General features: G+C 44.9%; 1 protein-coding gene across 6 annotated transcripts in view; it reads left to right on the top strand.

Annotated features, from left to right (window-relative positions):
• CADM1 (cell adhesion molecule 1) overlaps positions 1 to 12,207 on the top strand; it is a 291,814-nt gene extending 279,607 nt beyond the window's left edge. For all 6 annotated transcript variants that reach the window (XM_080983565.1, XM_080983568.1, XM_080983567.1 and 3 more), the window contains 2 exons: positions 7,842 to 7,973; positions 8,972 to 12,207. In XM_080983565.1, coding sequence (XP_080839691.1) covers positions 7,842 to 7,973; positions 8,972 to 9,090 — 251 coding nt within the window. In that variant the 3' untranslated portion in view covers positions 9,091 to 12,207. The remainder of the gene's footprint in view (positions 1 to 7,841; positions 7,974 to 8,971) is intronic.
• Positions 12,208 to 13,953: the final 1,746 nt, after the last annotated feature.

Genomic DNA, 13,953 nt, shown 5'->3' with positions numbered 1-13,953 from the left:
TGGTGGAATCATCATAGTATTAAAAATTCATTCCCCTTTAGAAATGGTGGAGCTGTTAAAACTTATGTAGGAGGGAGCCTTAAATCGAAATGTGCCGAAATTAACAGTCATGCTGAGCCCACACAGAAGAGATCTATCAGCCCTTTGGTTTTATAGCAAAAATGTGCACGGCAGAAAATTCAGGCTTGCTAGTATAGCATTGCCCCCCCCCCCCTTTTGCAAATAGAGTGTTTTATTACCTTTGTCTACATAACTTAGTCACACACACACAAAAGTTAAACAAGGAGCAAGAAAACAAGACCCCGTGGAGCAAATGTGTTAAATCATAGCAATAAAGCATCCTGTGTCTGGAGTTCCTTAAGTACTTTTCTTATATTGTGCCCCAGGTATTAAAAAAACAGAAGCTTCAATGTATTGAGTACCCTGCTGCCAGAGCTATAGCAGCCCACAAAGAAGGAAGTTGAAAATGATTGAAAAGTTAAGAGTTCAGAGGAAGGCTTTGACCCAGCTGCTGGGCTCAACAGCTGCCTGCCCATCTAGCCTGTGTTTTCTAACTTGTGCATGAATGATCTAGACTTGGGGTGAGCAGGGAGGTAGCCAAGTTTTACTAGTGACTGTTCAGGGGGGCAAAAACAAAAAGGGATTTTGAGGAGATCCTAAAGGATCTCTCCGAAGCGGGTCAATGGGCAGTAAAATAGCAATTGCTCTTCAGTTCAAGTAAGTCTAAAGTGAGGCAAAAAATACCCTAATTTCACACATATGCTCACGGGCTCTGAATTGGCCCTGACTGACTAGGAATGAGACATTGGGGTCATAGTTGATAGCTGTTGGCTGCTGTGAAAAGGGTGACTTCCATGTTAGGGATCATTAGGAAAGGAATTGAAAATAAAACTGCTGGTATCATAATGCTATTCTACAAATCTGTGGTGCACCCATGCTTGGAATACTATGTACAGTTCTGGTTGCCACTCCTGAGAAAGGATATTGAAGAGCTGGAAGAGGCTCAGGAAAGGACAGCAAAAATGATAACTGGAATGAAGCAACTCCCCTTTGAGGAAAGCTTACAACATTTGGGGCTTTTTAGTGTAGAGAAAAGGCAAGCGAGAGGTGTGTATGATGATGCAGGGCATGGCAAAATTGGATTTCATGATACTTTATCCAATGAAACTGGATGGTGGAAGATCCTGGACAGACATTAGAAAGTACTTATTTAGACAGCACATCGTTAAAATATAGAATTAGCTTCAACCAGATATAGTGGCAGCTTTAAAAGGAGACATTGAGGATAGAACTATCAATGGCTATTAGCCACAGTGGCTAAGTTCTCTGTCCACTGTTGGCTGCAATGGGCTTCTGAATACCACTTGGTGAGAATCACAGATGAGACGAGTGATGCTGCACTCAGGTCCTGCTCTGTGGGCTTCCCACAAACATGTGGTTGGCTGTTGTGAGAATAGGATGCTGCACTAGATAGATGCGGTCCAACAGGGCTCTTGTATGCTTATCCCACCACAATAAATACCCATTTCAGAAAGCGCTGGCTCTCTGAGGCCCATTTTCGATCTGCATGCCTTCGACTCCAGAGGGAACAAGAGCATTGAAACTTCATGTTGCATGACCCCCGCCAAGCCTGAAGCTTCCTTGGGAAGCACTTTGCGTAATGGCTACTCTAGTCCTGTTCCCGAGGAAGATGCAAGTGTGAGGTTGTTCTCCATAATAGGCCATTAAGCCCGCCCCAAAGCTTCATTCGCTCTCTATTTTTTTGTATGTTATGTAATATTTTTATTTAGGTCAAGTCCCAGTCAGGCAGATTTGATGCGTATCTTAACAAAGTTGACATATAATCTGTTAGGATGTCTGCATCATTTGGAGCGTGCATAGGTAACTTCAAAACAGTTTGTTCTAAGCATCAAGTGTCTCTTTTACGCAGGGTAATTGCCAGAATTTTATTTGCTAAAATATTGGGAAACCAAGTAAAATTGCATGGCTAAATAAGATTAGGAACAGCTAATTTTCATTTAACTGCTTTTCAAATATCAACACTTACATCAGACCTGGAGATCTGATTTTACACATCACACATGAATAAACTGTCAATGTCCCAAGTCAAATCAATACACTATGAATTTATGGTGAATGTTGCTTCCTTCTGTAGATATTTGGGGAAGTGGATGTATGAATTCTCTTATTTAATTGAAGTGCCATTTAGTTTTAATGTTTTTCCCCTCTCTCTTTTTCTGAAAGCCTAACATCCTGTCAATCCACATTTTTTGAGAATGCCAGGCTTGTGTTGGGCTCTTATTGGCAGGAGATGAATTCACTTACTTGAAACTTTTCTAGGGCAAATATAAAAGCAGTAGATAGGGTGCAAGTGTTTAAGGCAGGAATTTGCAAACTTGGTTGCAGTGAGTCAGACTCAAAGCACTCCTCTCATAGAAGCCAATCAGGCCCACAAGCAGGACACGAGCACAGCAAGACTTTCCCCACTTGTGATTTCCAGGAACTGGTTTTCAGAGGTGCAGGTAGCACTTCCGCAGTTGTGCTATTGCAATGGGGGGGATCCTCTTTTGAGGAGCAGCAGCGCTGAGTCTTGTTGCCAACACAGTACAGGCACTTCTGCTGGTATCATGACCTCTTGCAGTACTGGCCAGTGTTCGGTGTTCAGACTGCAGCAGCAAAGGTTGGGGGGTCTCAGTGAAATCTACATTTCCCCCCCCCCAACCAAACTTGCCCATTCACTCTAGCCAAATCATTCCCAGCCTAGTAGGTCTTTTTAAAAAAACAAAACAGTGCAGTTACAGGATCTTCAGAACAGTTATGGGGCGAGTGAGCCTGCTCTACCCCCTGTAATTTGAGCACCTGTACTACTTGACCCTATGCATTTGGGAGCCAGCCTGCTTCCGCAGTTCCATTTCTCCTTCGCCCACCTTTCCGGAGGCTCCTTGGAGGAAAGGCCGGCGTGCCCCAATGTATATTAACATCTTAATGGAAAAGCTGTACATGTATATACGTTTACTGCTCTCTCTGACAAGAGGGAATTACATGTCAGAAGGATTTGTAGCATCTGTAATTGAATTGCTGCTGAGAAAAGCAAATCTTAAGGAAGAATAACACATTAGGATTAGCAAATAATGTGGCGTTTTGTCAGAGCCTGCCATCTAGCTTGTCCCTCTTCAGTACTGTACCGGTGACTCCCCCCCCCCCCCCCCGCTTCACTCTTTAACTAAAGAGACAATGTTAACTGGGGCAACCATTTCAGCTGACACTTACTTTTAAGGTCAATATTTGTTTGCAAAGCAAATCCGTCACACCCCCACCACTGGTTCTGGCACAGGTCGATAGTCAATGACACACACACACATATTGCATACGCACACACAAACACATGATGGGCTGAGTTGGGGCATGCTATAACATCTAATGGTCACTTTGTGTTTGTTTTTACAATTAGCCGTTAACTTTGCACGCAGAATTTCTGCAAAGCAAAAAGATTATCTCCGCCAGCAGAGAACTCTGCACTATGCCGTCCTTTGCGTGACTCTTAATTTCATGTCCTGCTTCACACGTGTCGTTTCTGCAGGGCTGCTGTACGTCTGGGTTTGTAGATTGCAACTTTTTAAATTGCCAGCTCGATAAGCAGATAAATCTCTATTTCAGCTGGGGATCCTTTTTGGTTTTTTTGCACTTGGAAGACTTCAAAGGAAAAGTGTTACATAAAGAAGTGAAAACGCCTGATCTAATATCTTGTGACACTTTGAAATAAAAAAAAAAAATTGATTTGCTTCCAGAAGCATCTAAAAATAGCAAGGCTCATTCCAGTATTGCACCCCAGCCAGCAGAGACCACCAGCTGGTAGCACAGTGTTTTTTTTGTGGGTTTTTTTTTTAACTTTTCAGAAATCACTCGGGTATACAAAGTCAAATCTAATCTTTGCATTTTCCTTCTTTCTTTTTTAAAAAAAAATCTAAATCGCAAACATAAAATGTCCCTGAGGCTTTTGCTTTTCTCCTAAAAATGGATAACCAACCAAAATGTGCTTAGAGACTGCAGAGAAGTAGAAGTCTAAGAAGAGATGCAAGGTGGGTGCTTTTCTGCAGATGTGGCATCTGCAGATGTGGCATCTCTTCTCCAGTTTCCAGCGTCCAAGAGAGGTGGTTTGCGGAAGAGGATGTGGGAGCGTCACTAAAGAATCAGACAACTGGACAACTTCTGTTTGCAACAAAGTTTTTCTGCAGTATGAATCTCCCACCATTAAGGTCAACAAGCCATAGACCACCACCTCTGCTATATACGTAGATTGAGTTTCCCTGCTCTCCTTTAATTACAGGAGATCTAAGAGTGCCTTTGAACAGTCTTAGAAAAGCAAGCAAATGACTTGTGGCCTGTGGATGAGACCAGAGTTGGAATTGGTATCAGACCCTTGTGCCCTTCAAAGAGTGAAGAAGTCTTCTGTCTTCAGGGCAGAGACTGTTGTAAAGGCACAAGTAAGGGGTCGATGTCCAGGGATCCTTCCCTAGGATGCAGTTCAGAAGTGGGGGCATTCAGACTGAAATGAAACTGAAATACTGATCATGTTAGCAAGCTTTCCGTAGAATAAGATCTGCAAACTGACTTGAAAAGGAGCGGCTCCCCTCGTTTGATGATCTAATAGAGGAAGCATGGGCTTGTTATCCTTTAAGGTGAGGAAGGCACTCTTGACTGTCTTCCACAGGTGCAATGCTCATTGGCTTGCAAGCACCGAGCATCCTCTACACACTGTAGTTAATTTTTAATTAACATGTACCCTCAAAGACGGGATACTTAGCCATGCACAAAATAAAATAAACTCGGAGCGTGCACTCTGCAAAGCTTCTGTTTTCGTAGAAATAATTAAGAAAAATGTGAGTGCAGATCCCAGTGGAAGGAATCGCATTTAATAAACTCGACTGGCCAAAAGCGTGTGGTAAGCGGCACACGGGCTTCTTTGGGGAAGAACAGGCTAGATGAGGAGCTACTGCTGTTGACTTAATTGCAAATTGAACAGCAGCCATGAGAGCTTGGCAAGTGAGTGACATTGACACAATATTTCAGTTGGTCTGTTGTGGGACAGATGCTCAACTGGCGTAAATCAACCGAATGCCAGAAACTGTCACTTCAGCTGCGCCGGGTGTATGTCAGCTGCAGTGCCCGTAGTTTTGTTGTTCTTTCCCCCCATATGTGTCCCATCTGCAGTGGACAACCTTGGCAGAAAAGGATGTATTCTCTCCAGGCACTGTGCAAAGAGCCTTGTATTGTTCATTCTCCTCCTTGAAAAACTTGTTCTTAAGATCTGTCTTACTGAGGCAAATTTTTGTCGCTCTGCCTCTGGGCCACATTTCGACCCTGCATAAACACTGCTCCCCCGGAAACGAGAGATAATCTGGAGCATACTCTTCTTACCGTATATTAAGAGATGCCTTATGCAGCGTACCTGCCATTTGCAGGAGATGGTCATGCAAACTAGTTTGCATCCTCTCCATGATTCGCCTTTTGGGCTTCCCTGGGGAGTGGAGTCTTGGGACCTTAGTTAAACATCCGGCAGGCAAGTAACGCAAGAGCTGTCCCCAAAGCATGTCCGCTTAGCTGTGGGAGAAACTCGTAATGCAGAGCTGAACTCATGGGGTGCATTGCCAAAGAGCACTTTTACCTTGCTCCCAGCAGAGCAGTGGTTGTGGTTGTGGTTCTGTTTCGTGCGGACTTGCAAGCTTGCCAGATGCTCATCCTCAGTCGACAATGCACAGGGCCCTTGAGTTGCACGGTAACCGTGTGTGGTGGACTGCTGCTGACCTTAGCCCACTTCTCGATGCCCCGATGTGAACCTCGGTTTTTCCTCTTTGTGGTTTGAAAGGTGGCGGCGGCGGCGGCAGCAGCGAGGACCGCTCTGAAGGACCCTTCTCCTAATTGAAACTGTTTTTAATTAAACCGTTTTACAGCGCTCTCAGTCACGAGTTATTTACTTACATCCTTTGGTGCTTAATCTTGGAGCAGAATTGGAAATATCAATGGGAAGCATAAATTCCCAGCCCCTGCTGCAAGCATTGTATCAGGTCTCGCCTCCAAAGAGCACCATTACCTTTAGCTGTCACGGATCTGTACACTTGATCGATAAACTTCAAATATTATTAGAGGTGGAGGCTTCAGAGATTGACTCTGTTCTTTGGAGAGAGGCTGAGATAAATCTTTCTTTAAAAATTGACTGGAATTTGCACACTCGCTCTTCCTGGTGAAACGCATTTCTCTTAGGTGCCTGGGCAGCTGCAGGGGGTGGAGGGGCAGATTTATTGACTGTATGCTTCTTGTAGTGAAAGATTTAAATGGTAAATCCTTCACATATGACTTCACAAATCATGTAAAGTTAAAAGAATTTTACCATTTCTGTTGCTGCTGCTGTGCTTAAATTGTAAGGGATGGCCAGTAAATCATTTTAATGGAGGTGTCACAGTTGAACTCAATAAAAAAAGGGGGGGCGGCGACAATGGTTTTAGCTTCCATTCCAAAATGTTAATGTATTAATCAACGAGAGAATAATTGTTTTTTACTACATTATAAATCTCAGTTGCCATTGGAATTTCAGCCAGGGCTGTTGTAGCTGCATTCTTAAATTAAAATTGTTTACATTGCTATACATTAATTTTACACAGCCATCGCTCATTCTGGGTTCGTTGTGGGATTTCTCCCCAGCCGCCAGCGGCGTAGCGTGAGTTGTCAGCAAGGCAAGTAATTTGCGCCCCCTAACCCGGGGCAAGGCAAGTAATTTGCGCCCCCCCCAACCCCTAACCTGCCGATCTGAGTCGAGTTGCTGCTGGCGCTGCCGCCCAAACCACGCCGCTTGCCCGGAGGAGGAGGGGGGCAGAGAGGCGAGGAAAATGCAACATGGCCCAGCAGCTGCAGCAGCAGCAGCGGAGGCGGGGCTGTGAGGAGGGGCTGCCTGGCACGTCCTCCGCGGCCCTGACGCGCGGGGCTGAGAGCCGCTGCCTGCCGGACGCCTTCAGCCCGGGCGCGCGCACAGCTCGTCGGTTCCACGAGACATGGGGCTCTGCTACAGCCTGCGCCCGAGGCTCTTCGGCGACTCCGGAGGCAGCGAGCGCGCCCCCCCAGATGTTGCGCCCGGTGCGGCCGGCCCCCCTGGCACCCCCCACGCTACGCCACTGCCAGCCGTGCAAGTCCTTCCTCTCCAGGTGGAGGGAGGGAGCAGCAGCTTATAAAAACTAATTGTGTGGCAAGTTGTTAAATAAATAAAATAAAGAAGCATGTCGTGATTGCTTGCTATCTTCATTTCAGAGAAATCTTGCGGCGGGGATCAACATCCACAGAATTTGAAATTATCAGGCTAGGTTTTTGAAGTGCTTTCTCCTTGAGTCAGACAGCAATTTGAGAACAGGGTCCCTTTTTTTCTTTCTGTCCTTTTTTTTTTTTTTTTTTTTTGCATGCACAGTTTGGCTGTGTAAATAGTTATTTGAGATGACATCATCTGGGTTAAGTGCTGGGGACATCAGCGTGGAAGTTTTTGCAACAACAACAAAAACGATTCAGGGCTCCATGTGCTTCCTTCCTCTCCCCTTGCCCCAGCTTTGCCCATCTTGACTTGCCCACTGCATTTGGAAATGTCTCTTATTGCTGCTCTTGGTGAGCCGACTAGGCTGGGTTGCTTGTTCTTCTGCCTGAGCTGACTTGCCTGGGTACTCCTATTTTTCCCCCTTGTTAAAAAACAAAAAGCCACACACACTCACATAAAAACTCACATAAAGTGGAGGAGGGTTGTCCTGATTTGCAAGTGGCAATTATTACGGATATTAATACTTACTGTTTTCTAATTGTGGCAGATTCTCGAGCAGGTGAGGAAAGTGCCATCACCGCTGTGGACCATGCCGTGATTGGTGGAGTCGTGGCCGTGGTGGTCTTTGCGATGCTCTGTCTCCTTATCATTCTGGGACGATACTTTGCAAGACACAAAGGTAAATCGGCAAGAGTAGGGCTTAACTGAACTCCCCACCACCACCACCCTACAAAAATGGAGAGGAGGAGTCTATATGCATCTCACAGCCATCACCTGTTTAGAGTTTTGCATGCGAGAGAATGAGCCGCTTGGTGCCTGTTTGCAGCTCCTGCTTTCCCTAATTTGTCACTTGGCTGCCATTTTTTTAAAAGGTGGCTCTTCCTGAGAAAGTCCAGCCATACAGGAATCGCACAAGTTCAAATCAGAGTGAGGAACCAGGAACCAGTGCTCTCATTTTCTGTATGGGATTGTCAGGAAGCCCAGGCAGATGACTTCACAAAGTTCAGAAGAAGGAGGCAGTGCCCTCACTCTGATTTGAACATGTTGTTCCTTAGGAGTTCCTATGAATGTTCATGGGTGTTCGTTTCATGTGGACTGATTTTTTTTTTGCAAGATGTACCCTTGTTTTAGCTCGACAGGGGCTGTCTGCAACAGGAATGGGACCCAGGTTCCAATTCTGATCCATGCCATTCTTTTTTAAATACAAGAAATACATAGAGTTACCAAACTGGACATGCAAGTGTTACTTCTCTAGCAAAATGAAAATTTGAGAGCATTTGGAGGGCTATTGGATATGGAGAGGAGAGGACAACCCTCCGCCTATTGCAACCATGCACCTTTCAAAGGCACAAAGGACCCTTTGCAATTGATGGGATTTGCAAGTATCCAATTCCATAACCTGTTTTGCTTTGATGCTTATTGCAGTTATCCCAGTTTGTCATCCTTCAGCGGCAGGGTGCATGGATACAGAGGGCTCTTAAAACAGCGGCAGGGCACATGCTCTGCATGCAAGAGATTCTGGATTCAATGCTCAGCATTTAAAGGGAACAGGCAGCAGTTTGGGGAAGAGACCTCTGCCTGGTGCTCTGCTGCCTACAAGTATATGCAATGCAGATAGTTGGTGCCACCACCATGGAACCCCTGTCTCAGCCCCTGCGGTTGCTCCTCTCTTTGCAGGTACATACTTCACTCACGAAGCCAAAGGAGCTGACGATGCGGCCGACGCAGACACAGCTATAATCAATGCAGAGGGAGGACAGAACAACTCTGAAGAGAAGAAAGAGTACTTCATCTAGATCCGTCTTGATTTCCATGAGGTGTCCAACTGCGGACAGTTACTGGCCCTGTGTAGAAGATACAGACTGTGATGTTGGAAGTTGCTACCAGCTTATGGTTTTGGGTTTTTTTTTTAACTTTGTCTCTTTTCTGTCTTTTTCTTTCTTTTCCCTTCCAGTGCTGTTTATTTTTATTTCTTTTTTTTTTTATTGAATGGTTGGCAAAGTGTGTGGGGAGCATCGAGGATTCCCTGTGTAATAGAGTTCTTTGTAAAGTACATTCTGCTGTTTGGCACCTCAGTTCCTTTGGGTTTTTAATTCTCGGGCCGAGTCCAACTTGGATTTAGTTTAGTTCCATCATTTGCAGAAAATTCTGTGCCTTGTTTTATTTCTTGTTTTGTTGGGAGGGGAGGGGTGGAGAGCAGATGGTTTCATGTTCTTTTTTTCTTCCTAGCTTCTCTTGGAATTGCCTGCTGGGATCCCTTGAAAGTAGACTTGGTTTCTTTCTTTTCTTTTAAGTGTTTTACCTTCATTTTTTTAAACTCCTGGGTTGTTTTGGGTTGTTGTTGTTGTTGTTTGAAACTGTGTCATCAAAGGAGAACCGGCACACCTTAGATTCCATCGTTTGAAATTCAGTGTATTCATCATCCACCCTACTCCCTTGTCATGAGAGCCTGGAAGAACACACTTTTTAGGAGAATGGTTTGCAGCTGCCCAGGTTTCCAACGCAGCGAAGACTAGCCGAAATAGGCTGAAACATCTGGAATATGCTCTGCTTTTCATTGAGACCCAGAACCATGCTGAGTTACCTGCAAGCAAAGTGGACCCTGGGAGAGAGCGGAGTCTGTTCTTTATTCTAGGTCTATAGACTGACTCCTCTTTGCTGGACATGCCCATATTGTCTGTACAGGAACAGGGTATTGAGTGCATTCCCCCGGTTCTTGCCCTAAACAGCCGTGACAGAAGAGGGCTGCTCCTTTCGTGCAAGTAGGCAAATTTGAGTTATCGCAGAAGGGAAAGCGGGGAGGGAAGAAATGCGAAGTTCTGCTCTAATTATTTTCTGTTGCAAATGATCCCCACGCTGGCTCCCCATTGGCCTCGCATCGCTGTAATTTACAGGAAACAGGAAAAAGAAAAAACTTTGTGATGTGAAAGGAATACGAATCGGCCGACTTCTTTTTCTTTTTCTTCATTATTATGTTATCTGTCTTGGTTTGCCCCCTTCTTCTTCCTCTCTTCTTCTCTTTTGTATCTTGCTAAAGAGGGCACAGAGGGTGAGGCGCTATGATTGCGGCCTGCAGGTACTGTACATTACAGGTATTGGTCATGCTGAGGTATCCGTCCACAGACTGTGTGGAACTTTTCATTCCTTCAGATTTGACTTCACAAAAGGCAGGAGGGAAGAGAAGAAAAGACGCCTTGTTTTCATGCTGGACTACCCTGCATCTCTGTTCCAGAAAGGTCAGAGCAGAGGTGGAGAAATCAGCATGGAAGGTTTTTTTTTTCCCCTTCCAGTTACTCAATCCAAACTCTTAAACGCTGAGTTTGTATGAGGAAATCAAGAATACATATATATATATATTCTTTATTTCCTTTTACCTGACTCTGTACCTTCCAAACGCAGCCCCTGGCCTCCTTCCTCAGCCTTAAGAGCCATCTGCCAATAAATTACTGATCCTTGCATGATGGTAGTCATGGTGAAGAGATAACTAAAAATAAGTTTACCTTGTGAGTGTTGGAGATCTGAAGCCTCGGGAGGAAGAGAGCCAAGTCTGTGTGTCTGCCACTTCCTTTCCTTTCCTGGGGAGGGGGAAGCATGGTACCCCACCCCCCTTGGGGATAATATGCTGCTTCTAAACCCTTTTACCAAAAGGAGAAAGCGACGTGTGATGTGAATCAGGATTTTTTTTTTTTTTTAATGAGGCACCAGATAAAGGGTTGGCATTAAGAAGAGGCTAGCTCATGAGGGAACCCCTCAGTTCATTACGGAATTGAGGAATTTGAAGGATTAATTTTAGCGTCAGTCATGTTACGTACATGCCAAGTTTTATTAGGGGAGAATATCATCTCTAGATGTATTTTAAAAGGCTTTAAAAAAATAGTTACGTTTGTGGGTTTTAGGTTTGTTTAATTGTTGGCAGAGCCATTCAGATGCTACCTTTCAACACAAAATGAAACCCCTTTCCCCTCTTCTTTTTCGTACAGTATTTTCCTTCCCCGCCCCCCCCTCTCCTTTAGAACCATGAAAACGCAATTGACCTCTCGCAAAGTTTTGTAACGTGCCCCTCTTGTTTCTCTGCCTTCTGTACTGCTTGAGACAACAGGTCAACCCCATGGAAGGGCAAAGACAGTGATTGAAAAATTGTGGGGGTGGGTTTTGGGGAGGGGGCTTTTTTCTACCCATTGATCACAGAACTGGCATACCGTTCCCTGAGCAACTCATCTTTGTTTTGAAAAGTGTACAGTCGTGCAAGTGTTCCCAATGTAACTTTGACTTAATAATGTTGACATGTCTCAGGTTCATGTGTTTTGATTGGTGTTTTCCGTCTCAGGTAGATCGCGAAAAGTTTTTGGCCCCACACGTTGGAAGAGAACACAACGAGCAACCACAACAGGAACTGATGGGTTTTAGTTGTATATCAAGTTTTAAAGGGTTTTTACTTTTCTTTCCCCCTGCCCCCCTGCAAGTATACAGTGCACTGTTTGAAATGTATTGTTAAGTATTGATTTGTACAGGGTTAGATTACAAGGATTTTGTTAAGAGTGGAGAAAGAACAAACTTGTTTCCCGGGGGTTTGCAGCTTGAAGATTTTTCTTGGGCTTTGTGGTTGGGGAGTTTATTTTTTATAACATCAGCAACAGCAAAATAGGAATGTTGCCAAGAAAAATATGGGATGCATAACTGATGCCAAATAAGCTTGTTCTTTACTCACTGCCAGTGACATTTCGTTACTTCTGCCCCCTTAGGCCGATTCTGTTTTAAGGTGTCCATGGACAATGTTGCAGTGTAAGAAAACGCATATTCATATCTTCCCATTCACATTTTGTATTGGTTCATGTATACCATTTTTACAAAGAAAAAGAAGTACTATAAAGTATCTGTCTTCTTAATAAAAACAAATTAATGTTACAAAACTACTTTTCTGTCTCGTTTTGCACTCTTTTGCGGCAGCATCTACAAGGGATGCTCCTAAGTAGGAGGCAGGCTGCCGTGTCCTCAGCCCTGTTTTGGGAGCCCCACCAGACACCATGTTTGTGTGCTCACCAGTAATCCATCCCAAAACACACAACTTGGCTTCTCAGCTTTTCTTAAACTATCTGTGCCAGTCACAAGTGCTTCTCTGAGGTCTGCCATGGCTCCCATTCGTAAGCTGCTTACTGTGTGATGCAATGTGGCACCCTCCAAATGTGGACTACAACTCCCATCATCCACAGCCAGCATAACCAATGGAAGATGGGAGTTGTAGTCCACCAACAGCTACAGGGCCCCAGGTTGGCTAACCTTGGTGTGGGTTCACAAGCCCATCCCAAACACCACAGGGAGCTGGCCTTTCACAAATTAAACATACCTGGTCTGTGCCCGTCTCTTGGTGAGACTGTGGGTTGTGTTCTTAATTTCTGGCCTCCCCAAAATCCAAGCACGGCTTACCTTCTTTTTCACCTTTCCTAATTGTAACAATCGCTTAAGGGCTAACTCTGCAGCTTCTTGCCAGAAAGGAAGCACTTATCCCTCCACCTGCCTGGTGGCTGTCACATTCTTGAGCACACCCTGGCAGGTAGGGAAATGTCTCTGTATTCTAGGCTGGCAGAATGGTGTTTGCTTTTTCTTGCTCGGCCTCGTAGTATTTTTAGAGTTTCCTCTCCCGCGAAATTATTTGTGCAGAAATGCCCTCTGATGTAGCTGTTAGGGGAGGCTTTCCCCTGAAGCCCCAGTGGTTTCCTTCCCTTATTTGGAAAGAAAATAAAGGAAATCTGTTTCCTGAAGGGCAGGCGATGGACTTATTAGTTTTTCCACTATTGTTGTTGGCTGATGGCATCTCCCGGTACATTGGCGGGTGGCCCTAAGGTGGTGTGTGGGCTCTAATTGGTGCCATCGTTCACCATCCTGCACAAGCAAGAAAAGGGAAACCTTGCTCAATAGAAATATTGTGCTTATGCTTTCTTCTGGAACACTAAAAACACAGCACCGTTGATCTTCTCAACACCTTTTATTTTATTTTTTAAAATTCTTGCTCTTCAGGCTGAAGAGAACGGGAGCCAGCCATGGACTTGCTTAGCTCTCAGGAATTGGTCCTCTGCTCTGCCAACCTTGACTGAGGCACAGCTGATGCTTTTTGGGTCTCTCTTTCCTTCTTGATTCCAGCCTCCCAGCCACTTCTGGGAAAGATGACAGGAAGAGGTTGCTAGCAGCCTGATGAGCAGTGCTTATTTTACCCAGGGTGGCCTGACAAGCCTGCTTTTTGATCCAAATTTCTACTACCCCCTTTTCCTCAGCGAGCCATTATCCTGAGCCTTACTGTTGTGGCTGTGTGTGTGTGTGTGTTGGGTTATATCCTGTCTTGCTTTTGACCCGCATCGATTACACCCTAGAACAGATTTTACTCCATCTTACCTTTCCAACCCACATTTTAAAATGTTGCTTATGTTCTGGCTAACCCTACTGCTGCAGCAGTAATAGCTTCATTTGACAATGGGGAGAGGCACAGAAACAGCCTTCCAGGGTCCCTCCAACCCTGCTAATGGCCAGTTCAGTGAAATAGTCATGTGGTTTCCAATTGGTGGTTTGCAGACCCTAGGGGGTCTGTGGCACCATTCACATAACAAAAACTAACCCAGAGATATCAACATTTTCAAAAGTAAGAGGTCCATATCTTAGCTTTTGGA

Source organism: Podarcis pityusensis (genome assembly GCF_964106645.2).
Source record: "Podarcis pityusensis genome assembly, chromosome: 15".
NCBI lineage: Eukaryota > Metazoa > Chordata > Lepidosauria > Squamata > Lacertidae > Podarcis > Podarcis pityusensis.
Note: the sequence above shows the minus strand (reverse complement) of the source record. Positions and strands in the feature narration are given on the sequence as shown.